General features: G+C 46.4%; 1 protein-coding gene across 2 annotated transcripts in view; it reads left to right on the top strand.

Moving 5' to 3' along the window:
• The window catches only part of ACP1 (acid phosphatase 1), a 47529-nt gene that overhangs the window by 17188 nt on the left and 10813 nt on the right, over window positions 1-19528 (top strand). The window contains exons 2-4 of one of the 2 annotated variants that reach the window (XM_088448853.1): window positions 2022-2095; window positions 12178-12291; window positions 17310-17371. In XM_088448853.1, the coding sequence (XP_088304979.1) occupies window positions 2022-2095; window positions 12178-12291; window positions 17310-17371 (250 nt within the window). Of the gene's footprint in view, window positions 1-2021; window positions 2096-12006; window positions 12121-12177; window positions 12292-17309; window positions 17372-19528 lie in introns of both variants that reach the window. The other variant, XM_088448854.1, reaches the window with a different exon arrangement.

Raw genomic sequence — 19528 nt, 5'->3', positions numbered from 1 at the left:
CCGGAAGTCTCTCTTCCTCTGAATCCTGAAGGAGGTCCTCATCTACTATGGATATTAGGTCGTCTTCTGACTCATCTGACCTGCAGAATCGCTCGCACAGCTCTCTTTCTGGATGGAGGTTGTGGTGGCGCAATCTGGACTTGTAAACCAGAACCCACCACCTGAACTAAACTTTCCAAAGTGCGAATTAAGGCCTGAGCCCTGGCCGGCTCAGCTAATTTTCTAGAAGCCTCCCTTTCCTTACGGGACTAGATAGATCCGACATGATCCCAGCAAGTGTCGACCAAGGGGCAGAAGTGTCCTGGACCTGGGAAGTCCTCACCCCCAGTCAGAGTGTAAGGTGGGGTAGAGAAAGGGTTCTTTGTCCTGGAGAAGCAGCTCCGTCCCTTCCATAATGGCTGCCTCCTGTGAACTGCTCAGCGTACGGCTCCAGGCAGCTCCTATCATCGCTTTTTAGGAATAACACAGCCTCTCCCCTGTTAGTGGGGAAGGCTGGGATTACGTACACTGCCATGCCGACTGTGCTTTGTGGACTCGGACCCAGCCGCACACAGCTGCGATGGGTCCCCTGCTCTCTCAGCTGAAAGCAATGGTCAGGGACCCAAGCGTGTGCCTCAAGAAGCGGTGGTGGTTCCCTTGTTGCAGGCAGACAGGGGGGAACTGTCTGCCTGTGACAAGGATTGAAAGGAAGAAGAAAAAAATAATAATTGGAGTGAGTGCCCAGGGACCTGCTCACTTCGATGCACTTTTCTAAAAACTGAAGAGGTGAGGGGCATACAGACTGATAATAATGGCAACAGGGCCATGATTATTAATACATAGGCCCCTAAGACCTATATGAATTCCTACCTATCTATACACCCTAAATGTCGCTATTTAGCGTTATAGGTCGCACAAGAAATAATTGCTTTCCAGACTTGGATTGTGGTTCCAAAGCGCAAAAAGATATTATTCACCAAAAAGCAGATAGTTACACGCTGTGATCTAAATACAATTAGCGCAAACAAATTATACAATCACAAGGTACAGTCGAATACATACGCTTGCGCTCTGGATCCAGATCCCCGGCATTAACTATGAAACCTCCGTCAACCTAAAAGAAAGATGACTGACTACTAGATCCAGGGTGCTTGCATATATACCTTTGCAGAGATAGGCAATACAATAGAACAAGTTGGCATAATCCCATTGGTTCTTCTTCCTGGTTCTTCTGTTACGATACAGTTCATAGGTCAGTTTGTATTGTCACAGTCCAGCCTCCAACAGCTCTTTGTGTCCATTTTCCCGCTGAAGAACAAGTCTAAACTGGCTAACAAACATAACATCACAGAGTACATTTCAATGCCTAACTCTCTATGATCCATAACTTGTAGACACGATCTCCCTGCCGATGGAACCGGAGATCTGCAAATTTAACAGTGGTTCAGAATAGCACCAAACACGGTCTGCTTATCATGTACTAAACCTGAGATCTTAAATACAGTCGCTTTATTACATACATAATAATAATAAAACCTTGAATATTAACCTTAATGCTAGGGAACCTTTTTATGTAAGTGTACAGTGTGTAAGTGTAAGGATATTTAAGAAAAGACGCTAGTTAGCATTGTGCATCTACGTGTTTGTGAAGTACACCGTGGTACGTGTTTTGCAGGGTTGTTCATATTATATGTATTAGTAAATGTATGTATTTATATAATGAGGACTTTTAACATTGTTCTTTTGCGTGGAAATTGCACGATGCTAAATAATAGCATCGCCGTATGTACTTATAATGTGTGAGATTCTCTAAAATGGCGTTGTGCGGCCATTGACAAAATGGCGTCTTGTTGCCATTCGCAAAATGGCGTTGTGCAGATTTTAATTTTAACAGATTATGTCTCAGCCAATTATCCGGCTTCGACACCTATTTCCATCTATACAGATCATTATGGAGTGACTTTATACTGGCACAAAAAGTTGTAAATATGTGAAATGCTTGTCACAATACTATCTCTAATTATATCTTTTTTTTTCTGTAGGTAACATTTGTCGATCTCCGATAGCAGAAGCTGTATTTAGAAAGTTGGTAATTGATGAGGGTGTATCAAATCAGGTAAGGGTTTGTGTCTTCGTTATATGGATCAGGAGGAAAAAAATGTATGAGTGTTTTTAGTATACAGTGGAGTGTGGTTCTCCACCCATAATATAAATTACACCTAAAAATCTATTCCACCTATCCTGCTATTGCGACAGTGACAGAGTGATCTCTTGGCTCCGCATATGGGAGCTCAGCTGGTTGTTGTGCAGAGCTGAGGGGCAGTGCAGTCATTGCCAGCATCTCTGGGTTTAAAGTCATACTTTGTGATGGGGAGCTGTAACACCGCTGCGGGTAAGGTGCACTTCTCTTTTAACTGCTTGCTTATGTTATTATAGTTGAGGCTAATTCTTAGTTTTCAATGGAATTAAGAAAACACCAAATGTTACTTACATGGGAATTGGCAGGTCCTACAATGCATCTAATGGCCACAACAGGAGACCCTCTGTTCAGCTTGGGCAGCTCTCTTCGGAATAACGCCTGTCATGTCAAGGTATCCCCTTCATGACTTTCCTATTTAAGCAAATGAGGAACTTACATGGGAGTGGCTTTGATTGCCCACTTGTTGCTTAGACTAGACCCGCCCCATAGGATCTTCTGCTCTCTGGTTCCTGATACTACAATGGCAAGTGATGTTTGGTGTTCTATTTTCTTTTCTCGTTTAGTTATTGAATTTCCATCATGTAACAGTTTTCCAACAACATGCACTTGTTGATACAGCAGTGGGATACAGTTCTGTTTTGCAGAAATATTATAATACCTGGATTGAAGCCACCTTCCCCACATTGTGTCAAATTTAGACTCAGGCTTTCGAGTAATATACATGTGTTTCTCATGAAGTGGAGTTAGCCAGAGATTTCCATAACCTAAAATCAGGACCTAAAGGCGCCATACAGGTTCTTGCTATAACCACCTTTGCAAGGACACAGAGGACTTGATTCAGTAATGAACAGAATTGCAATTCTGTCCTTGCAGATATAGTAATGCAGCATGAGGCAGTACTTCTCGATACTTATTGTACAACACAGCATCGGATAATCAGCGGGAACATCAGCTGGCTAAGTGACCCATGGGGTCATGCAAGCCGGCCGCTGCAGTTACTACAAAGAGGCCAGGAAATCTCAGTGAGCCGATGGCGATCCTGGCCTCTTCCCTCCCCAGCGGCGTCACGCCTCCGTTTCAGGAAACTGAGGCCGTCGCTGCTTCCACACACCCACAAATGGCAGCAGTCTGTCAATCACTGACAGTCTGTTGCCGCTTTGCGTGCGATCACGCAGGACCCGTACTGCACATGCACAGTACGGGTTAGTCGCCTGCGCAGAGTCCCGACTATCGGGAATCTGCGTTCAGCAGTGCACTGCTGAATCAGGCCCAGGGATTGAAGACCTACTGAGTAGTGTACATTTAACACATCAGGAGGTAGAATTCCAAGAATACACACACTGGGTTTTAGTAGAGAAGAGGGAACTCCTGTACTAGCAATGACTTGAGTAACACACCATAGACCATTCCCATTAAATGCAATCGGTGCCCCAGGGAAGGTTCCATTTAGGACAGGTATCTGTAGCTCTTCCAGCAAGTCTCCTGATTCTAACCGGCGTGAGGTCGGTTCTATGCAGGATAAAAAGTTGTATTTGCTGAAGCCAAATAGAAGCAATAGAGCTTCAAGGAGACACCAAGGCAAGAGACCATGGCTCCTATATCTGCTACTCATTTATCTCGAAGGCCAGGGAGGTCCTTGCATTGATATGCAGCCAAAAGAAAATAGTACATGCAGGACACTAGCCTACCCAAGGGATGATCAAACCTTTTAATAGGAGAATCTAAGATAGGTGGAGGGGAATTAGAAAACTGGGTGGACGAGGCATGCCGTAACTGTAGATCACTATAGAAATAAGGGGCGGGCAAGTTAAAGTCACTACATAAGCGATCGAAAGACTTCACGACAAGAACTTCCACAAAGGAGTGTTTGGGGCACAAGCAGGTAAAGGAGTATGACCCGTAGACACCTGAGACACCAACATATACACCACTGGGTCATCCTGCAGCCACACGCGCAAATGAGCCAACTGAGCAGAAAAATAATATAACTGAAAATGAGGAAGGGCCAGACCCCTTATAACGTGATCCAAGAACGAGATTTCATCCTAAGCTATTCAGGGGCACAAAGTCTTGTGGAGTGTTCGTAACTCATATATCCAAGTATTTTAAACGTCGTCAAGGGACGCCAAATCTTCAAGTTCCTACACTAGTGTAAATGCCTAAAGCTGGCCATATGCCAGACTAACTTTGCAATGTCAGGCTTACACAAAATATAACACCTAGCACAGAAGCCAAGAAGTTTGGACCATAGGAACATCCTTCAACTGTAGGCATGCTATATCATCCCTTTAATTTGGGACACATGTGATTTACACAGGTTCTGTGGCTGATTAAAACCAGGTGAAATAGAGACTTGAAGTGAGCCAGCCACATAATCTGTGTAATTCACGTGTCCTGAATTAAAGGGATGATATGGCAAGCCTATCCGATTGATAAGAGGCTTTCCAGCAGGCCTTCTGGCAAACTCGTGGGGACATGTGTTTGGTTTCAGCAATCGTTCTCTTGTTACTACCCTCCCATACAAGGCACTGTTTTGACATACCAGGCTCTTGTCCCTTAAGCCACAGCTTCCCAAACTCCGCCATTACAGTCCATGTTTTAAGGATATCCATGCTTCTGCACAGGTGACTTTTAATTAGCACCTCAGTCAATTTGATTTAACTTTCTGGACTCAAGCATGGATATCCTTAAAACCTGTACTGTAATGGCGGAGTTTGGGAACCTCTGCCTTAAGCAATTCCTCCTATCTCTGTTAGTGTTGCATAGTTCTCTTGGAGGCCTCCATTACGGGATGTAGTCAGCATCCCTACGTGCAGGATACCGACTATAAAATACCGGAGCCGGAAGGTAAGTATCGGGGTTGGGCACTAGGGGGAGTATTAGGGTTGGGCACTCGGGGGATGGTTAGGTTTAGGCAGCGGGGAGGTTAGGGTCAGGCACTAGGGGGGGAGGTTAGAGTTAGGCACCAAAGAGGGAGGGTTAGGGGTAAGGGTTAGCGTTAATGACCTTACATTGTAGTCGGGATTCTGACTGTCAGGATGTCGCTGTCTGTATTCTGAACGACTGCATCCCAACCGCCAGGATCCCATACCCAACCCCTCCATAACAAATGCACGTCCAATACAGTTGCTTCGTTTTGGAGAGCTGCCTGTTCTAGAGAAAAGCACAGTTGTGCCCCATCAGTCTTGAAATCTTCTGTACATCATCGGTTTTCAAGAAGTGTTTCTTGATTTGTTTTGAATGTGCTTTGATCCTCAGAATGAAACTACTGTGACCTCCCAGACCTATTTTAAAATCTATGGAGAAACTTTTAGGGCACATGATTGCATTAAGATTTATTTAACTATCTCTTAGCAAAAGGTGATTTAATTTTGTGTGTGTGTGTGTGTGTGTGTGTTTTTATTTTTTAATTTTAATTTTTTTATATGCAACAATAAGAGATCGATCCAATTACGTGCGTAGGGGGTGACTCACCAATACAATGGCATAGAAACACCGGCCACAGCAATTTGCCCCCTGCGTGACCCGATCTCGCCCCGGACTTGCACATTTTTGTACGTAGCCCTATAGGACTGTGAACAAAAATGTGCTAGTCTGTAGGTACCGTAAGTGCGGCATTCAGCCGCACTAACTCGTAGGTGCGCACTTAATGGGGTCGAGCCCATAGGGTGGTATCACATTTCCGCAGCACACGAAACTGTGGTATTGCTGATTTTCCTACCCAACATCGGCTCACCTTGCCCCCGCCTCTGTTGTGTTTTTTTTAAATATTTTTTAGATATTTTTTTTCCTGGTTACACTGGTCCTCAAAGAGCCGTGAAAACCATATTTCTACTTCAGGGTCTATAGGGTATCCACAGGATACCTTGGGGTATAGTCGATGGCAGCAGACATTGGGCACCTCAGAGTTACTTTTTCAGCCTCCCAGGATGCACTGGGGTCCCTCTCCTATTCCCCGCCGCTTCTTCACCCCGCCGGGCCAGAACACCGGTACTGATCCGGGGATGCTGGCGGGTACCAGGGTCTCAGCTAGCGAGGACCATGGTATTCCAGACTGTGGCCGGATTCACGGGGATTCAGCTAATCGGTGGGAACCCGCGGTGGGATACAGACGATTGTCTTATTTGTCCCTAGGTAGGGGGCTCCCTGGGGACAGGCTGCACGCGGAGATACAGATACTGATCCTCCGCTTCCACTAGACCACCAGGGACAGCGGACTGCAGCAGTATGGAAAATGCTCCAGCGTCCCAGGGTTAATAGCATGCCTGGGGTGTGTGCTTTCCCTGTCTCACAGGCGGCGCCTCCCCCGCTGCACAGTGCCTTTCCACAGCGGTCTGGCGGGCTGTGGCAGCGTTTCTCCCCCGGGCCTGTCTCCTATCAGCTCCTCGGCGGCCATTTTATAAAAGTGGCGAACGCTGCTGGATTCTGATACAGGGGGCATCGCGGTCCGGGTCCCCCGCATACCTCTCCTCCGATGAGGTCAGTGTATGCAGAACTGTTTCCTACCAGGCTCTGGGTCTGCGTAGTTGATCATAGTGATTGTAGTGCAGGTTATTTATTTCTGCATTGTATGTGACTATATGCTAGCGCTGTCTTACTGTACTTCACTTCTGACTGTCAGCCCTTTTGCTATCCCTGTCTTTCTCTTCCTTGCGGTGCGGTGCTGCAGGGTGCTTATTGCCTCACAGTTAAAATGAAAAGTGTTTTTCTTTGTGGTGTGTCACATACACCTCATTTACATACACTCATCCTGTCTGAGAGTGAACGTGATTATTCTCCTCAGCTAAAACGTACCACATGCTCCATACTGTTAGCGGAGGGTGATGTGAACACTGAGGGTTTCTCACATTTATATAGTATATGTCTTTGTGAGAAGTGGTATTGCACTCTGCCATATTTATGCAGTAAGTTCCTGCGGCTTCACAAGCATCAGGCAGGACTATTATTTTGCTTTACTACTATAATGTGTGGGTATATATATATATATATATAATATATTTGTATATGCTATGTGGTCGCATTATACCCAGTGCATGCTGTGTGCTATTACCATGCGGTTGTGCCTGCAGGTATGACGTACACCCTGCTATTCCACTCTACCTGTTATGAGGCAGGTACATGAGGAGAAACCGCTAATTCTCCCTCCCTGGTAGTTCACGCAGTGTTCACAGTAGTGTCTCTCTCTACCTTTGTACAGAGACTGACTACTAACTCCAGTCCATGTTGCAGGGATTTCCCTTAAGCCAACATGGGGCACGCTTTAGGCGGAATCTGCATATTGCGCCCTTTCGCCTACTCTTTGCTTCGGCGATGAAGTTTCGCGTGTATGCCACGCTAGGTAGGCGGTCTGGGATTCGCCAAAGCGAAACTTTTTCGCCTCCGCGATATTTTTTCACCTAAGCGAGACCTTTCCGCAAATGCGAGGTTTTATGTGTAAAGGGTATTCTGCGGAATTCCCTTCGTCAGTGATATCACAGGAATGTTAGCTGCAGGTTATCCATTTCCTGTAGTTCATTACATGCCTAGTACTGCACCCTTACTTATGTTCTCTGGAATGCTACGTATCGCAAATCGGTACTTTGTTGGAAGTCCATATACTCCCTTACAGGGTGGGGCTTCCAGACCATATATGACTAAGCTGGGTCGCCAGAGAATGGAGCGGGGTAGATGCCTTTGATCCATATATGTTAATGAGGCAGCCTTGGTTATATGTCTCCTCACTTCTAGAATTTCCTTGGCAGCAGTGGCAGCATGCCACTCCCTGTGGTAGCGCTCATGGAGAGCTGATGCAGACTCCAAGAAAGGGTTGGAATGCTTACCCTTTAATGGTGAGGTTCTCTTTGGCCCTGATCTGGAAAAAATTGTGAGCACTTTGGAAGCAGCTAAATCCGCATGTCTACCATCGGCCCAAGTTCCTTTTGGCCCTGTTGGGCCCAGGGTAAGTCCAGGGAACAGTCCTTTCCTGGACTGTCAGGGGCCAGGTAGACTACCAAGTCAAAGAAACAGGCTTGGCGTATCAGATGCCCAGCTTTCACATCTGCTGGTAAGCCCTAAGCCTGATGGGACGGGCCTCCCCCTGGGGGACCCCAGGCTGGGAGGCCGACTTTTTCAGTTCACCCAGTGCTGGTATCAGACTACTACAGACACTTGGGTAGGAGAATATAGGTCTCTCACGGGTATGCCCTCTCCTTCCGCAGAAGGTCTCCCAGACGGTTTTTCACCACAGGCCTTCAGTCAGTTCAAGAGAAGGCCCTGGAATTCCAGGAAGTAGGGCACTCTATGCTCCAAGCGGGGGTTATAGTGCCTGTTTCGTTGCCTCTGAGCGGAACAAAGTTTTACATCCAACCCCTTTCTGGTTCTGACACCCAATGGGTTCTAACGGCCTATTAACCTCAAGTCCCTCAACAAGTCTTTGAGGGTCCCTTAGTTCAGGATGGAGACCCTGCGTTCCATCATATTGGCTATGGAGCGTGGGGATTTTATGGTGTCCTTGGACATTCAGAATGCCTACCTGCATGTCCCAGTTGCTTTAGCTCACCAGCGGTTCCTCAGGTTCACAGTGGTCAATCAACCTTTCCAGTTTCAGGTACTGCCCTTTGGCCTTTCCATGGCATCTCGGGTGTTTACCAAAGTCATGGCAGTTATGGCAGCCCACATGCGCATGCAGGGAGTCCGCCTGTTACCCTATCTGGACGACCTTCTGCTATTAGCAGGGTCGATGGGGTACTTCAGTGCCTTCTGCAATGGGCAATATCTGTGTTGCAGAATCACGGCTGGCTGATAAACTCGAAGTGGTTCCTCACAGACAACGAAGGATCTTTGTGACTGAGGAAAAGATCTCTCCGTTACAGGCAAAGATTCATATTTGTCTTCAGAGTCACCAAGTGTCCCTTCACTCGGCAATGAGGTTACTGGGATCCATGGTATCGAAGTTCACTCCAGACCTCTGCAGAAATTGATCTTCTCCAGATGGAATGGGTTGCCCCATCGCATAAAGACTCTGTCAATGGTGCTTTCTCCAGAGGTACGGCTGTCTCTGGCCTGGTGGCTACAGACGTCCCACCTCAACAAAGTACGCCCCTATTGGTTCTCATACTTGGTCCTCCTGACGACGGACACCAGTCTCCGAGGTTGGGGGGCTGTGACAGGTCCACACACCTTTAGGGAAGGTGGCCGACAGCAGAATCTGCTCTTTCAATCAACATATTGGTACTTTGAGCGGTATTCAGAGCTCTTCAGCAAGCTAGACTAGTTCTCCCAGCCGTCTCGGCAGTGTTCATACCAGGAGTCCTCAACTGGGAAGCAGACTTCCTCAGCCGTCAGGATGTGCATCCAGGGGAATGGTCTCTTCACCAGGAGGTGTTTTAATTCCTAGTGAACAAGTGGGGCCTTCCAGAGATAAACCTCATGGTCTCCTGACTGTGTACGGGTCAACAACAAGAGACGAGGAGGCTCTTCTGGTAGACGCTCTGTCAGTCCGGTGGACCTTCGAGTTTGCGTACCTCTTCCCTCCGATCTCCCTTCTTCCTCGAATACTTTGGAAGTTCAAGCAAGAAGGAGGCACGCTCCTGTTGTTGGCACCAACATGGCCCAGACGTCACTGGTACTCAGATCTTCCGAGTCTCTCCATAGACACTCCGATACTGTTGCCTCAATGTCCGGACCTATTGTCTCAAGGTCCTTGCCATTACCCGGACTTGGGTTGTCTGTCTTTGACGGCGTGGCTGTTGAGACAGCTCTTTTAAGGTCCAGGGGTTTTACTAGCTCTGTAGTTAACACCATGCTCAGAGCTCAGAAGCCTGCTTCTGCAAGAATTTACCACATAGTGTGGCATACTTTATTTGAATGGTGTCGCCCTAGAGGCTATGATCCTCAGGTGTTTGGGATATCCAGGGTTTTGGCTTTCCTACAGGCGGGTTTAGATCACGGTCTTCGCCTTGTTTCCCTGAAGGTGAAAGTTTCTGCCCTGTCAGGATTGCTACTCTTCCTGATGTCCGCACCTTTATGCATGGTGTACTTCATATTCAGCCTCCCTTTGTTCCACCAGTTGCTCCTTTGGATTTGGCTGTGGTCCTGAGGGCTCTCCAAGGACCGCCATTTGAACCACTGGGCTCAGTGGATTTCAAATGGCTTACAGCTAAGACTGTGTTTCTTCTGCCCATTGCTTAGGCCAGAAGGGTGTCAGATTTGGGGGCTCTCTCATGTCGCCTTCCCTTTCTGATTTTTCATAGGGACAGTGCAGTGCTTCGAACTCGCCCTGGTTTCCTACCTAAGGTGGTATCTAGTTTCCACATTAATGAGGAAATTATAGTGCTGGCCTTTAATTCCAAAGACCTCTCAGCTGAGGAGGCCTCCTTGGATATGGTACATGCTCTAAGGATTTATATTGACCGTACCAATTCATTTCGGAAGTCTGTGTCTTTGTCCTCTATGGTTTCCGTAAGAAGGGTTGGCCTGCCACTAAGCAGACTTTGGCAGGGTAGATTGGTGATTTCTGAGGCTTACATTCATGAGGGCCTTCCTGTACCATCCTCTGTTAAAGCTCATTCTACTCGGTCTGTGGGTCCTTTGTGGGCAGCTTGTCGTGGTGCCTCTGCTGTTCAGCTCTGCAAGGCAACCACGTGGTCTTCTGTCCATACCTTTTGTGAGGTATTATGCATTTGATACCTTCACCTCTCAGGATGCTTGCTTCGGGCAGTGGATTCTCCTTTCAGCACAGGAGCGTTCCCACCCTTAAAGGATACTGCTATGGGACATCCCCAAGGTATCCTGTGGATACCCTATGGACCCTGAAGTAGACAATATGAGATATGGTAAGAACTTACCCTTGTTATCTCTATTTCTACGAAGTCCATAGGGTTCCACAGGACTCCCGCCCTGTCGCACCTGTACTGCAGATGGGCATTGTTCTGGTCACCGTTTTTTCCGTCTCCTTCTGGTGAGAATGTGATTCTTGTGTGTTCCAGACTTTCTTCTCTCTTTGTTCTACTCCTCCGGCCTATGGCTTGTTATGTAACTGGATTGCCTTGGCTCGGAGGCGGGGAATAGGAGAGGGACCCCAGTGCATCCTGGGAGGCTGAAAAATTAACTCTGAGTTGCCCGATGTCTGCTGCCATCACCTATACCCCAAGGTATCCTGTGGACCCCTATGGACTTCGTAGAAATAGAGATAACAAGGGTAAGTTCTTACCATTTCTCATATTTTACCATGTTACCATTCAGTCAAGTAATGCTCAGACCAGAACTTTGTGGGTATATTTACTAAAGTGCGGGTTTATAGAAGTGGAGATGTTGCCCGTAGCAACCAAAGGCTAGATGTATGATGCCACATCTGTAAGTAATATAGCCCTTAATTTAGCGCACTTGGCTTGCCTTAACACTCATTTTGCGGTTTTCAAAATAATCCAGTTTCATTTTGGGCAAACCTTTATCTTGAGCATCAACCCCATATATTTTGCTTTTGTTTACATGAAAACTATAACTTGTGTTTACATTTATTTTATTTATTTTTTTAAACTTGTTGTATCCTTGTTAAATTATTTTTATAGAAAGTGTACTAAGATGTGCAAAGCATGTGGCACTGGTTGTAAATACTTTTGGCACTTGGCGATTCTATATCCTTGGCTGCAGTCCCTACCAGGGGTCTGACTTGGTGTATATGTTTCCTCACAAAGTGAAGGCTGCCATTTTAATTGTTGCACTGATGTACTGGTTGATGCCACCTGGCTGCCTTCTCTTGGCGTACTTTGTAGTAGAGCCACATTTAGATCAATGAGAAAGTGTGTGTGTTGCAGTAGTAAAATGGGATTTCTGTATTTCCCTTCTAGTGGAGCATAGACAGTGCAGCTACATCTACCTGGGAAATAGGGAACCCGCCTGATTACCGTGGCCAGAGCTGTATGAGGAGGCACGGCGTTTCCATGAATCACACCGCAAAGCAGGTAACGCACCTCGCACCGTCCTGTATTGAATCCTGTCTATTGTGTTTTGTGTTGCAGTGGTCGATAGACAGTGCTGCTACATCTAACTGGAACGTGGGTTGCTCCCCAGATTCAAGGGCCATAAAGTGCTTAAAAATCCATGATACCGAAACATCGCATAAAGCTCGACAGGTATAGGACAGAACATTTTATTTTGAGTCTCCAACATTACACATTTCTCTATTCACAACTCTGGGAGGGAAGTCTTTGTTTAGTGTGTTTGGTTGTTTTTTTGTTTTTTTAATAGGGATTTCCATTTTTACGGGTATAGCCCTCAATGGACTTAAATTGCTCACTATAGGGTACTTCGCAGGGAGAAATCTGCACCTTTGATTGCTGCACTGGTGGCTCCTCTAGGAGCTTTGATGGTCAGTGCTGCAGGCAAATCCTGAAGCTATAATCCCTGCTTTATGCTTCTGGAGTGCGACATTGCAGCAGTAACCTGGATTTATGTTAAAGGGAACTCGACTACATATTTTTTCCATTGTATTTGTCTAATGTTAATATTTTAGAGGTGAATGTTTTAAATATTCCTATTATATGATTTTACCAGGCATCTATGATTGTGTTATGCTGGCCATACACGCTACAATTATCAGGGTGATCCGCCTGATATCGGCGAATCGCCCCGATAATTGTAGCATGTGGGGTGGCGACCGAGGGTTATATATTGCTCGGTCAGGCATGCCGAATTGTCAAGCATGCCCGTCCGATGCGATATTTACCGGTAAACTGTCGGCCGCATCGGGCAGTGTATGCCCAGCCGCGACCGACAAACAGACATTTCCTGTGTTCCTTCCTATGGAAGGAACAGGGAAATGTCTCCTTCCCCGGGGGCGGAGCGCGGATGTCGGGCTGATACACTGTGAGAGAAATCTCAGTGTATGCTGGCGACATCTGCAGCTGGCAGGCTGCCAGATAAAATGTCTGTCGGTCTGACAGACATTTTATCTGGCCGTGTATGCCCAGCAATAGTAAGTGTGCTTACAGAACTCTCCACTTAGTATTTTTCCAGTGTTTCCTATTTGTTCCCCAGAATGCCTTTATATGCTCCCATATCTTTCACTGTCACTGTATTTGGGGTGTGACAATAGTCTCACAATCACTGTATTTGGGGTGTGACAATAGTCTCACAATCACTGTATTTGGGGTGTGACAATAGTCTCACAATCACTGTAATTGGGCTGTGACGAAAGTCACACATTTTATACTTTATTCCTGCTTCCAGTTCTCCCCCTATTCACCTCAGCCACACCATGACCAGGTTTTCTTCCTCCTTTTATCCTTTCCCCCTTGTCTCCTCCACCTCCTCCTTCCCTTATCTCTCCCCATTTGTCTGCCTTCCTCCCTCTCCTCTCCCATTACTCCACTTTCATTCCCTTCTACCCCACTATGGTCCTACTACCCCACTGGTAATCCCTCCACAATTTTCTCTCCATGTCACCTCACCCCACTTCCATCCACATCTCTTTAAACTCCCTTCCAGCCCACCACCTACAGGTTCCCTTCCCAGCACTGGTGCCCGCACAATCTCTCCATTCTATTCATCTATGTCCACCAAATTAATCTCACCTACTCATTACAGCAAACTTATTTATTTTATTTATTAACAGTTTCTTATATAGCGCAGCATATTCCGTTGCGCTTTACAATTGGAAACATTGATAGAACAAAACAGGGTAATAACAGACAGACATAGAGGTAAGAGGGCCCTGCTTGCAAGCTTACAATCTATAACTTGATCTCATTCACATCTCTCCAACAAACACTTTCACTCTATCCTGTGCCCTCTGGAATGCCAGATCGGTCTGTATTAAACTGGCTCCCACCCATGACCTTTTCATCTCCAACAACTTGCATTTCCTAGCCATCACTGAAACCTGGATTTCACCCTTTGACACCACTTTTCCTGCAGCTCTCTCTTCTGGAGGGCCTCGCCTTTTCACACCCCTCGGCCGTGGGGTAGTCATGGTGGTGGTGTTGGGGTCCTTCTATCCCCTGATTACTCATACTCATACCCTCTGAACCATCCCTTATATTCTCTTCATTTGAGGTTCATGCTATACGCCTCTTCCAACCAGTACACCTGCTTGTAGCTGTCATCAACCGTCCCCCTGGCTCTCCCTCCAAATTCCTTGACAACTTTGCTTCCTGGCTCCCTCACTTTCTCTCCTCAGACCTTCCCTCCATTATCCTAGGTGACTTCAATATTCCAATTGATATCCCCACAGAATCCTCTGCCTCCAAACTCCTTACCCTCACATCTTCATTTGGTCTCTCCCAATGGTCTTCACTCATCATTGTGATAATTCTGATTACTCCGATTCTCCATTCCCCCTCTCTGATCATCACTTTCTCTCTTTTAACTTATTCCTCTCTCCTTCCCCTCCTCTACCTCCTAAGGCCACCATCACTAAACATTTAACAAACTTGTCTGATGACCATTTTCATCTGTTTTCTGGCATTTAGGAGCAAATTGCTGATCATCATTTACTCCCATATGTTACCAGATTTTCATTCCAACCAATCAACTAGTTGGATGGTTGGACAGAAAACCTTTACGTGTGTACCCAGCTTTAGTGTAACATTGAGGCTATTGAGTTTCTTTTTTTTCCCGACCTGACTTGGCTTCTTTTCTCGCTTCTTTTCTCTTCTTCTATCTCCTTCCCTATGCAATGCCTCCCTTACTTCTGCTCTTGACTCTGTTGCTCTGGCTATCACTACTCGCCCTCGCAGATCCACATCACAACCCTGCCATTCCAAATGCACCAGATACCTGCAAAAATGTTCACGAACCGCCGAGCTACAGTGGAGAAGATCCCGCTCGAAAGCATACATTTTAAATGGAGAAAATCTGCCATCATCCTACAGTGCTTCCCTCTCTAAACGGTCATATTTCAAGAACCACATCTCCACCGAGTCAACAAATCCCCAGCGTCTCTTCACCACCTTCAGCTCCCCCCCCCCCCCCCTGCCCACCCCCTCCTCGCTCTCTGCTCTTGACTTTGCTACCTACTTTATATCTAAAATTGATTCCATACGTCAGGACATCATATCCCACCAGTCCCCCAGCCTTCCGCCTCCTTTCCCGGATTCACACCTCCCCATCCATTTTACCAACCCTGACATCCCTCTCCCCTGTATCTGGATCTTGGCCCTCATCTGCACCCCCCCCCCTTGACCCTATCCCTTCACGTCTCCTCCCTTACCTCTCTCATTGTTCCTGTTCCCATTTTACCCACCTCAATCTCTTCCTCTCTTCTGCATTCAAGCATGCCCTTGTCTCCCCCATTCTTAAAAACCTACCCTTGACCTTAACACTCTCCAACTACCGACCCATCTCTCTCCTCCTATTTGCCTCCAAACTCTTGAGCATATTACTTACAACCCTCAGGAAAGTCAGCAGTGACCTCCTTGCTGCCAAATCCAAGGGCCACTACTCTTGTCTCATTCTCCTTGGCCTTTCTGCTGCTTGTTCGACACTGTGGACCACCCTATCCTGCTGCTAATCCTTCACTCCCTTGGTCTACGTGACATTGCCCTCTCCTGGTTTTCGTTCTACCTCTCTAACCGATCCTTTTGTCTCCTCTCCCCCACCCACAGCCTCTTACAGTAGGTGTTTCCCAAGGTTCTGTTCTTGGGCCCCTCCTATTTTCCCTTTTATACGTCCTTTCTAGGTGAACTCATCAGCTCTTTTGACCTCCATTATCATCTCTATGCTGATGACCTCTCCCCCTCCCTCCTCACTCGCATCTCCAACCGTCTCTGCTATCTCTTCCTGAATGTCACAGCAATTTCTTAAACTTAATATGTCTAAGATTGAGCTGATCATCTTTCCACCCTCCCACATAACCTCATTTCCCACTATTTCTTTATCAATTGATGGCACAACTATCTCCTCTAGCCCCAAAGTGCGATTGCTTGGGGTTATCCTGGACTCCTCCCTCTCCTTCAAATCACAAATTCCGAACCACTCGCAGTCCTGTCGTTTCCATCTCAAAAATATTTCCAAGATCCGACCCTTTCTCACCCAGGATGCCACTAAAATCCTTATACACTCACTGGTCATATCCAGATTGGACTACTGTAACCTTCTCCTATCTGGCCTCCCCAACTCCCATCTCTCTCCTATCCAGTCTGTCCTCAATGCTGCTGCTCGGCTCATCTTCCTCTCCAAACGTTCTACATCTGCCTCCCCCTCTCCTACAAGCCCTCCACTGGCTCCCCTTCCCCTTCAGAACCTAATTCAAAGTTCTCACACTCTCTTGCAAAACCCTCACCCAATCCTCTACCATTTACATCTCTGACCTCCTCTCCCTTCACTCTCCTGTCTGCCCTCATATTTCAACAAATGCACGCCGCCGCTCTCAACTGTTTACTTCCTTCCATTTGCCCGTGCTGCTCCTGACCTTTGGAACTCTCTTCCTCTCCCCTTCAAACTCTTCACCTCTCTACAATCCCTCAAATGGGCTCTCAAGACCCACTACTATATCAAAGCCTTCCAGCTCTCATCCTAACTTGCTGCTACATGCTCCTTCCTCCCCACCTACCCCATCTGTGTCACTCCTGTTTGTCTGCCCCACCCCTTTAGAATGTAAGCTCTTACGAGCAGGGCCTTCTACTCTCTTGTGCTTCTCCTTACTTTACTTTCACTTACGTCTTACTCCCCACTAGGGCACCTAACTAGTTTTATGGTGGCTAATGTAGCAATGTATATTGTCCATGTCCTTGTCCTGCATTTTTATTGTAAGTTACTGGTCACTTATTTGTATATGTACTATGTAAGGTGCTGTGGAACACTTGTGGCGCCATATAAATAAACAATAATAATAGTCTCGCTGTCACTGGGGTGTGACAATAGTCTCACTGTCACACTATTTACATTTATATATGTAGAAATCTATACGCACTAACAAACACCAAAGTGCACAGCATCTCCAAAGCTATGTTTGCTCTGCGGATCAGCCATTACGTGCTTCGGTAGGGACTTCTATAGCCAACAATATGTGCCTAACAAAAGTAGACCTAATACAGATGACCAGGAATGTAGGATACGTTCACAGTGTAATAATGGAAAATGAAGCCTGTTTGGATGTACAGTATGTCTGGCATACAAGCACATGACTAATCTAGTATTGTTTTACATGCAGATCACAAGAGATGATTTCCTCAACTATGACTATATTCTGTGCATGGATGAAAGTAACCTAAGGTGGGTACCTGTTATGTTGTTGTAGTGGTTGAGAGATGTATATATATATAATTTGTTTTTTTGTGTGTGTGTGGTATAGCTTTATGCAGTGTGGTTTGGTTTGATGTCATATTAAGCATATGCTACTTCTGTCCCTGGGTTGCAATGAGAGATCCTTTATTAAAGATCTGTCACTAGAACTTTTTCAACTGGTTAAAAGGGAACATATTTTAATTTGTAGCAAGACTCTCAAGCGGACATGTAGTTGTAACACTCACTCCCCATTGTGGGCCAGTCGCCCATTAATGCTGCATACACAGCGTACAGATTATGCCTTTAGGTGACTGGAGTATACATTCCAACCATATAGTTTCCAAGCAACAAAATTGCAGATAGTGTAGGTTTCACTGGGTCGGCCAATGGACCGATCCTGGCATAGGCTCTCTGCAAACTTCTGCTTCATCAGAAATGCTGGTTCTATTAATGCAATTAAAAAAATAAAATAAAAAAGTGCATCAGAAAGGCTTGTGATAGATCATTTTAACCCATCAAGGAAGTGCCCGAAGAACCTCAGTTCACTAATTTGAGTTCTTTGTGTGTGAGTGAGCGCTCCCCTTCCAGGAACCTCAGAGTTAGAGGTGTTACAGTGGATAGGTTAATGCAGTGGTTCTCAAACTCGGTCCTCAGGACCCCACACAGGTCACGTTTTTCAGGTCACACAGCAGGTGCACAGGTGCATTCATTACTCACTGACACATTTTAAAAGATCCACAGGTGGAGCAAATTTCACTTGTGATTCTGTCAGGAGACCTGCAAAATATGCATCGTTTGGGGTCCCGAGGACCAAGTTTGAGAACCTGTGCGTTAATGCTATGTTGCATATAATGAAGCCTTTGAACTAGGGGTGTGCACCGGCCACTTTTCGTGTTTTGTGTTTTGGTTTTGGATCTGGATCTTTCTTCGTGTTTTGGATCTGGATTGGTTTTGCCAAAACCACCCTTCCGTGTTTTGGGTTCTGGGTTTTGTGTTTTGGATCTGTATTTTTTTGAAAAAAAGCATAAAAACAGCTAAAATCACAGAATTTGTAGGTTTTTCTGCTCCTATGCTATTATTAACCTCAATAACCTTAATTTCCACTCATTTCCAGTCTATTCTGAACACCTCACACCTCACAATAGTGTTTTTATGTCCAAAAGGTTGCACCGAGGTAGCTGGATGACTATGCTAAGCGACACGAGTGGGCGGCACAAACACGTGACCCATCTAGGAGTGACACTGCAGTGGCAGGCAGGATGGCAGTTAGAAAAACTAGGCCCCAAACTGTACATAATGCAAAGAAAAAAAGAGGTGCAAGATGGAATTGTCCTTGGGCCCTCCCACCCACCCTTATGTTGTATAAACAGGACATGCACACTTTAACAAATCAATCATTTCAGCGCCAGGGTCTGCCACACAACTGTGGCTGAAATGATTGGTTCGTTTGGGCCCCCACAAAACAAGCTGGCAATTAATGTGTCCCTGCACAAACTGGCTCTACGGAGGCAAGATGTCATCCTCATCCTCCTCATCCACCGATTCCTCACCCTCTTCAGTGTGTACATCCTCATCCTCACAAAGTATTAACTCGTCCCCACTTGAATCCACCACCACAGGTCCCTCTGTACCTTCTGGAGGCTGGTCTCCCTGGAAGAGCTGATAATTCATTTTGATGAACATCATCTTCTCCACATTCTGTGGAAGCAACCTCCTACGCCTTTCGCTGACAAGGTTCCCGGCTGCACTAAACACTCTTTCGGAGTACACACTGGAGGGGGGGCAACTCAGGTAAAATAGAGCCAGTTTGTACAGGGGCCTCCAAATTGCCTCTTTTTCCTGCCAGTACAGGTATGGACTGTCTGACATGCCTACTTGGATGCTGTCACCGATGTAATCCTCCACCATTCTGTCAATGGTGACAGTATCATATGCAGTGACAGTAGACATGTCAGAAATTGTTGCCAGGTCCTTCAGTCCGGACCAGATGTCCAAACTTGGTCCTGCCTGCCCTGCATCACCGCCAGCGGGTTGCTTAGGATACCTAAGTTTTTTCCTGGCAGCCCCAGTTGCGGGAGAAAATGAAGAAGGAGCCGTTGACGTGTCACGTTCCGCTTCAGCTGACAGTGTGTTCACCAGCAGGTC

Source organism: Taudactylus pleione, unplaced genomic scaffold (genome assembly GCF_031769625.1).
Source record: "Taudactylus pleione unplaced genomic scaffold, aTauple2 ptg000468l, whole genome shotgun sequence".
NCBI lineage: Eukaryota > Metazoa > Chordata > Amphibia > Anura > Myobatrachidae > Taudactylus > Taudactylus pleione.
This window is presented reverse-complemented; position numbering and strand designations above follow the sequence as displayed.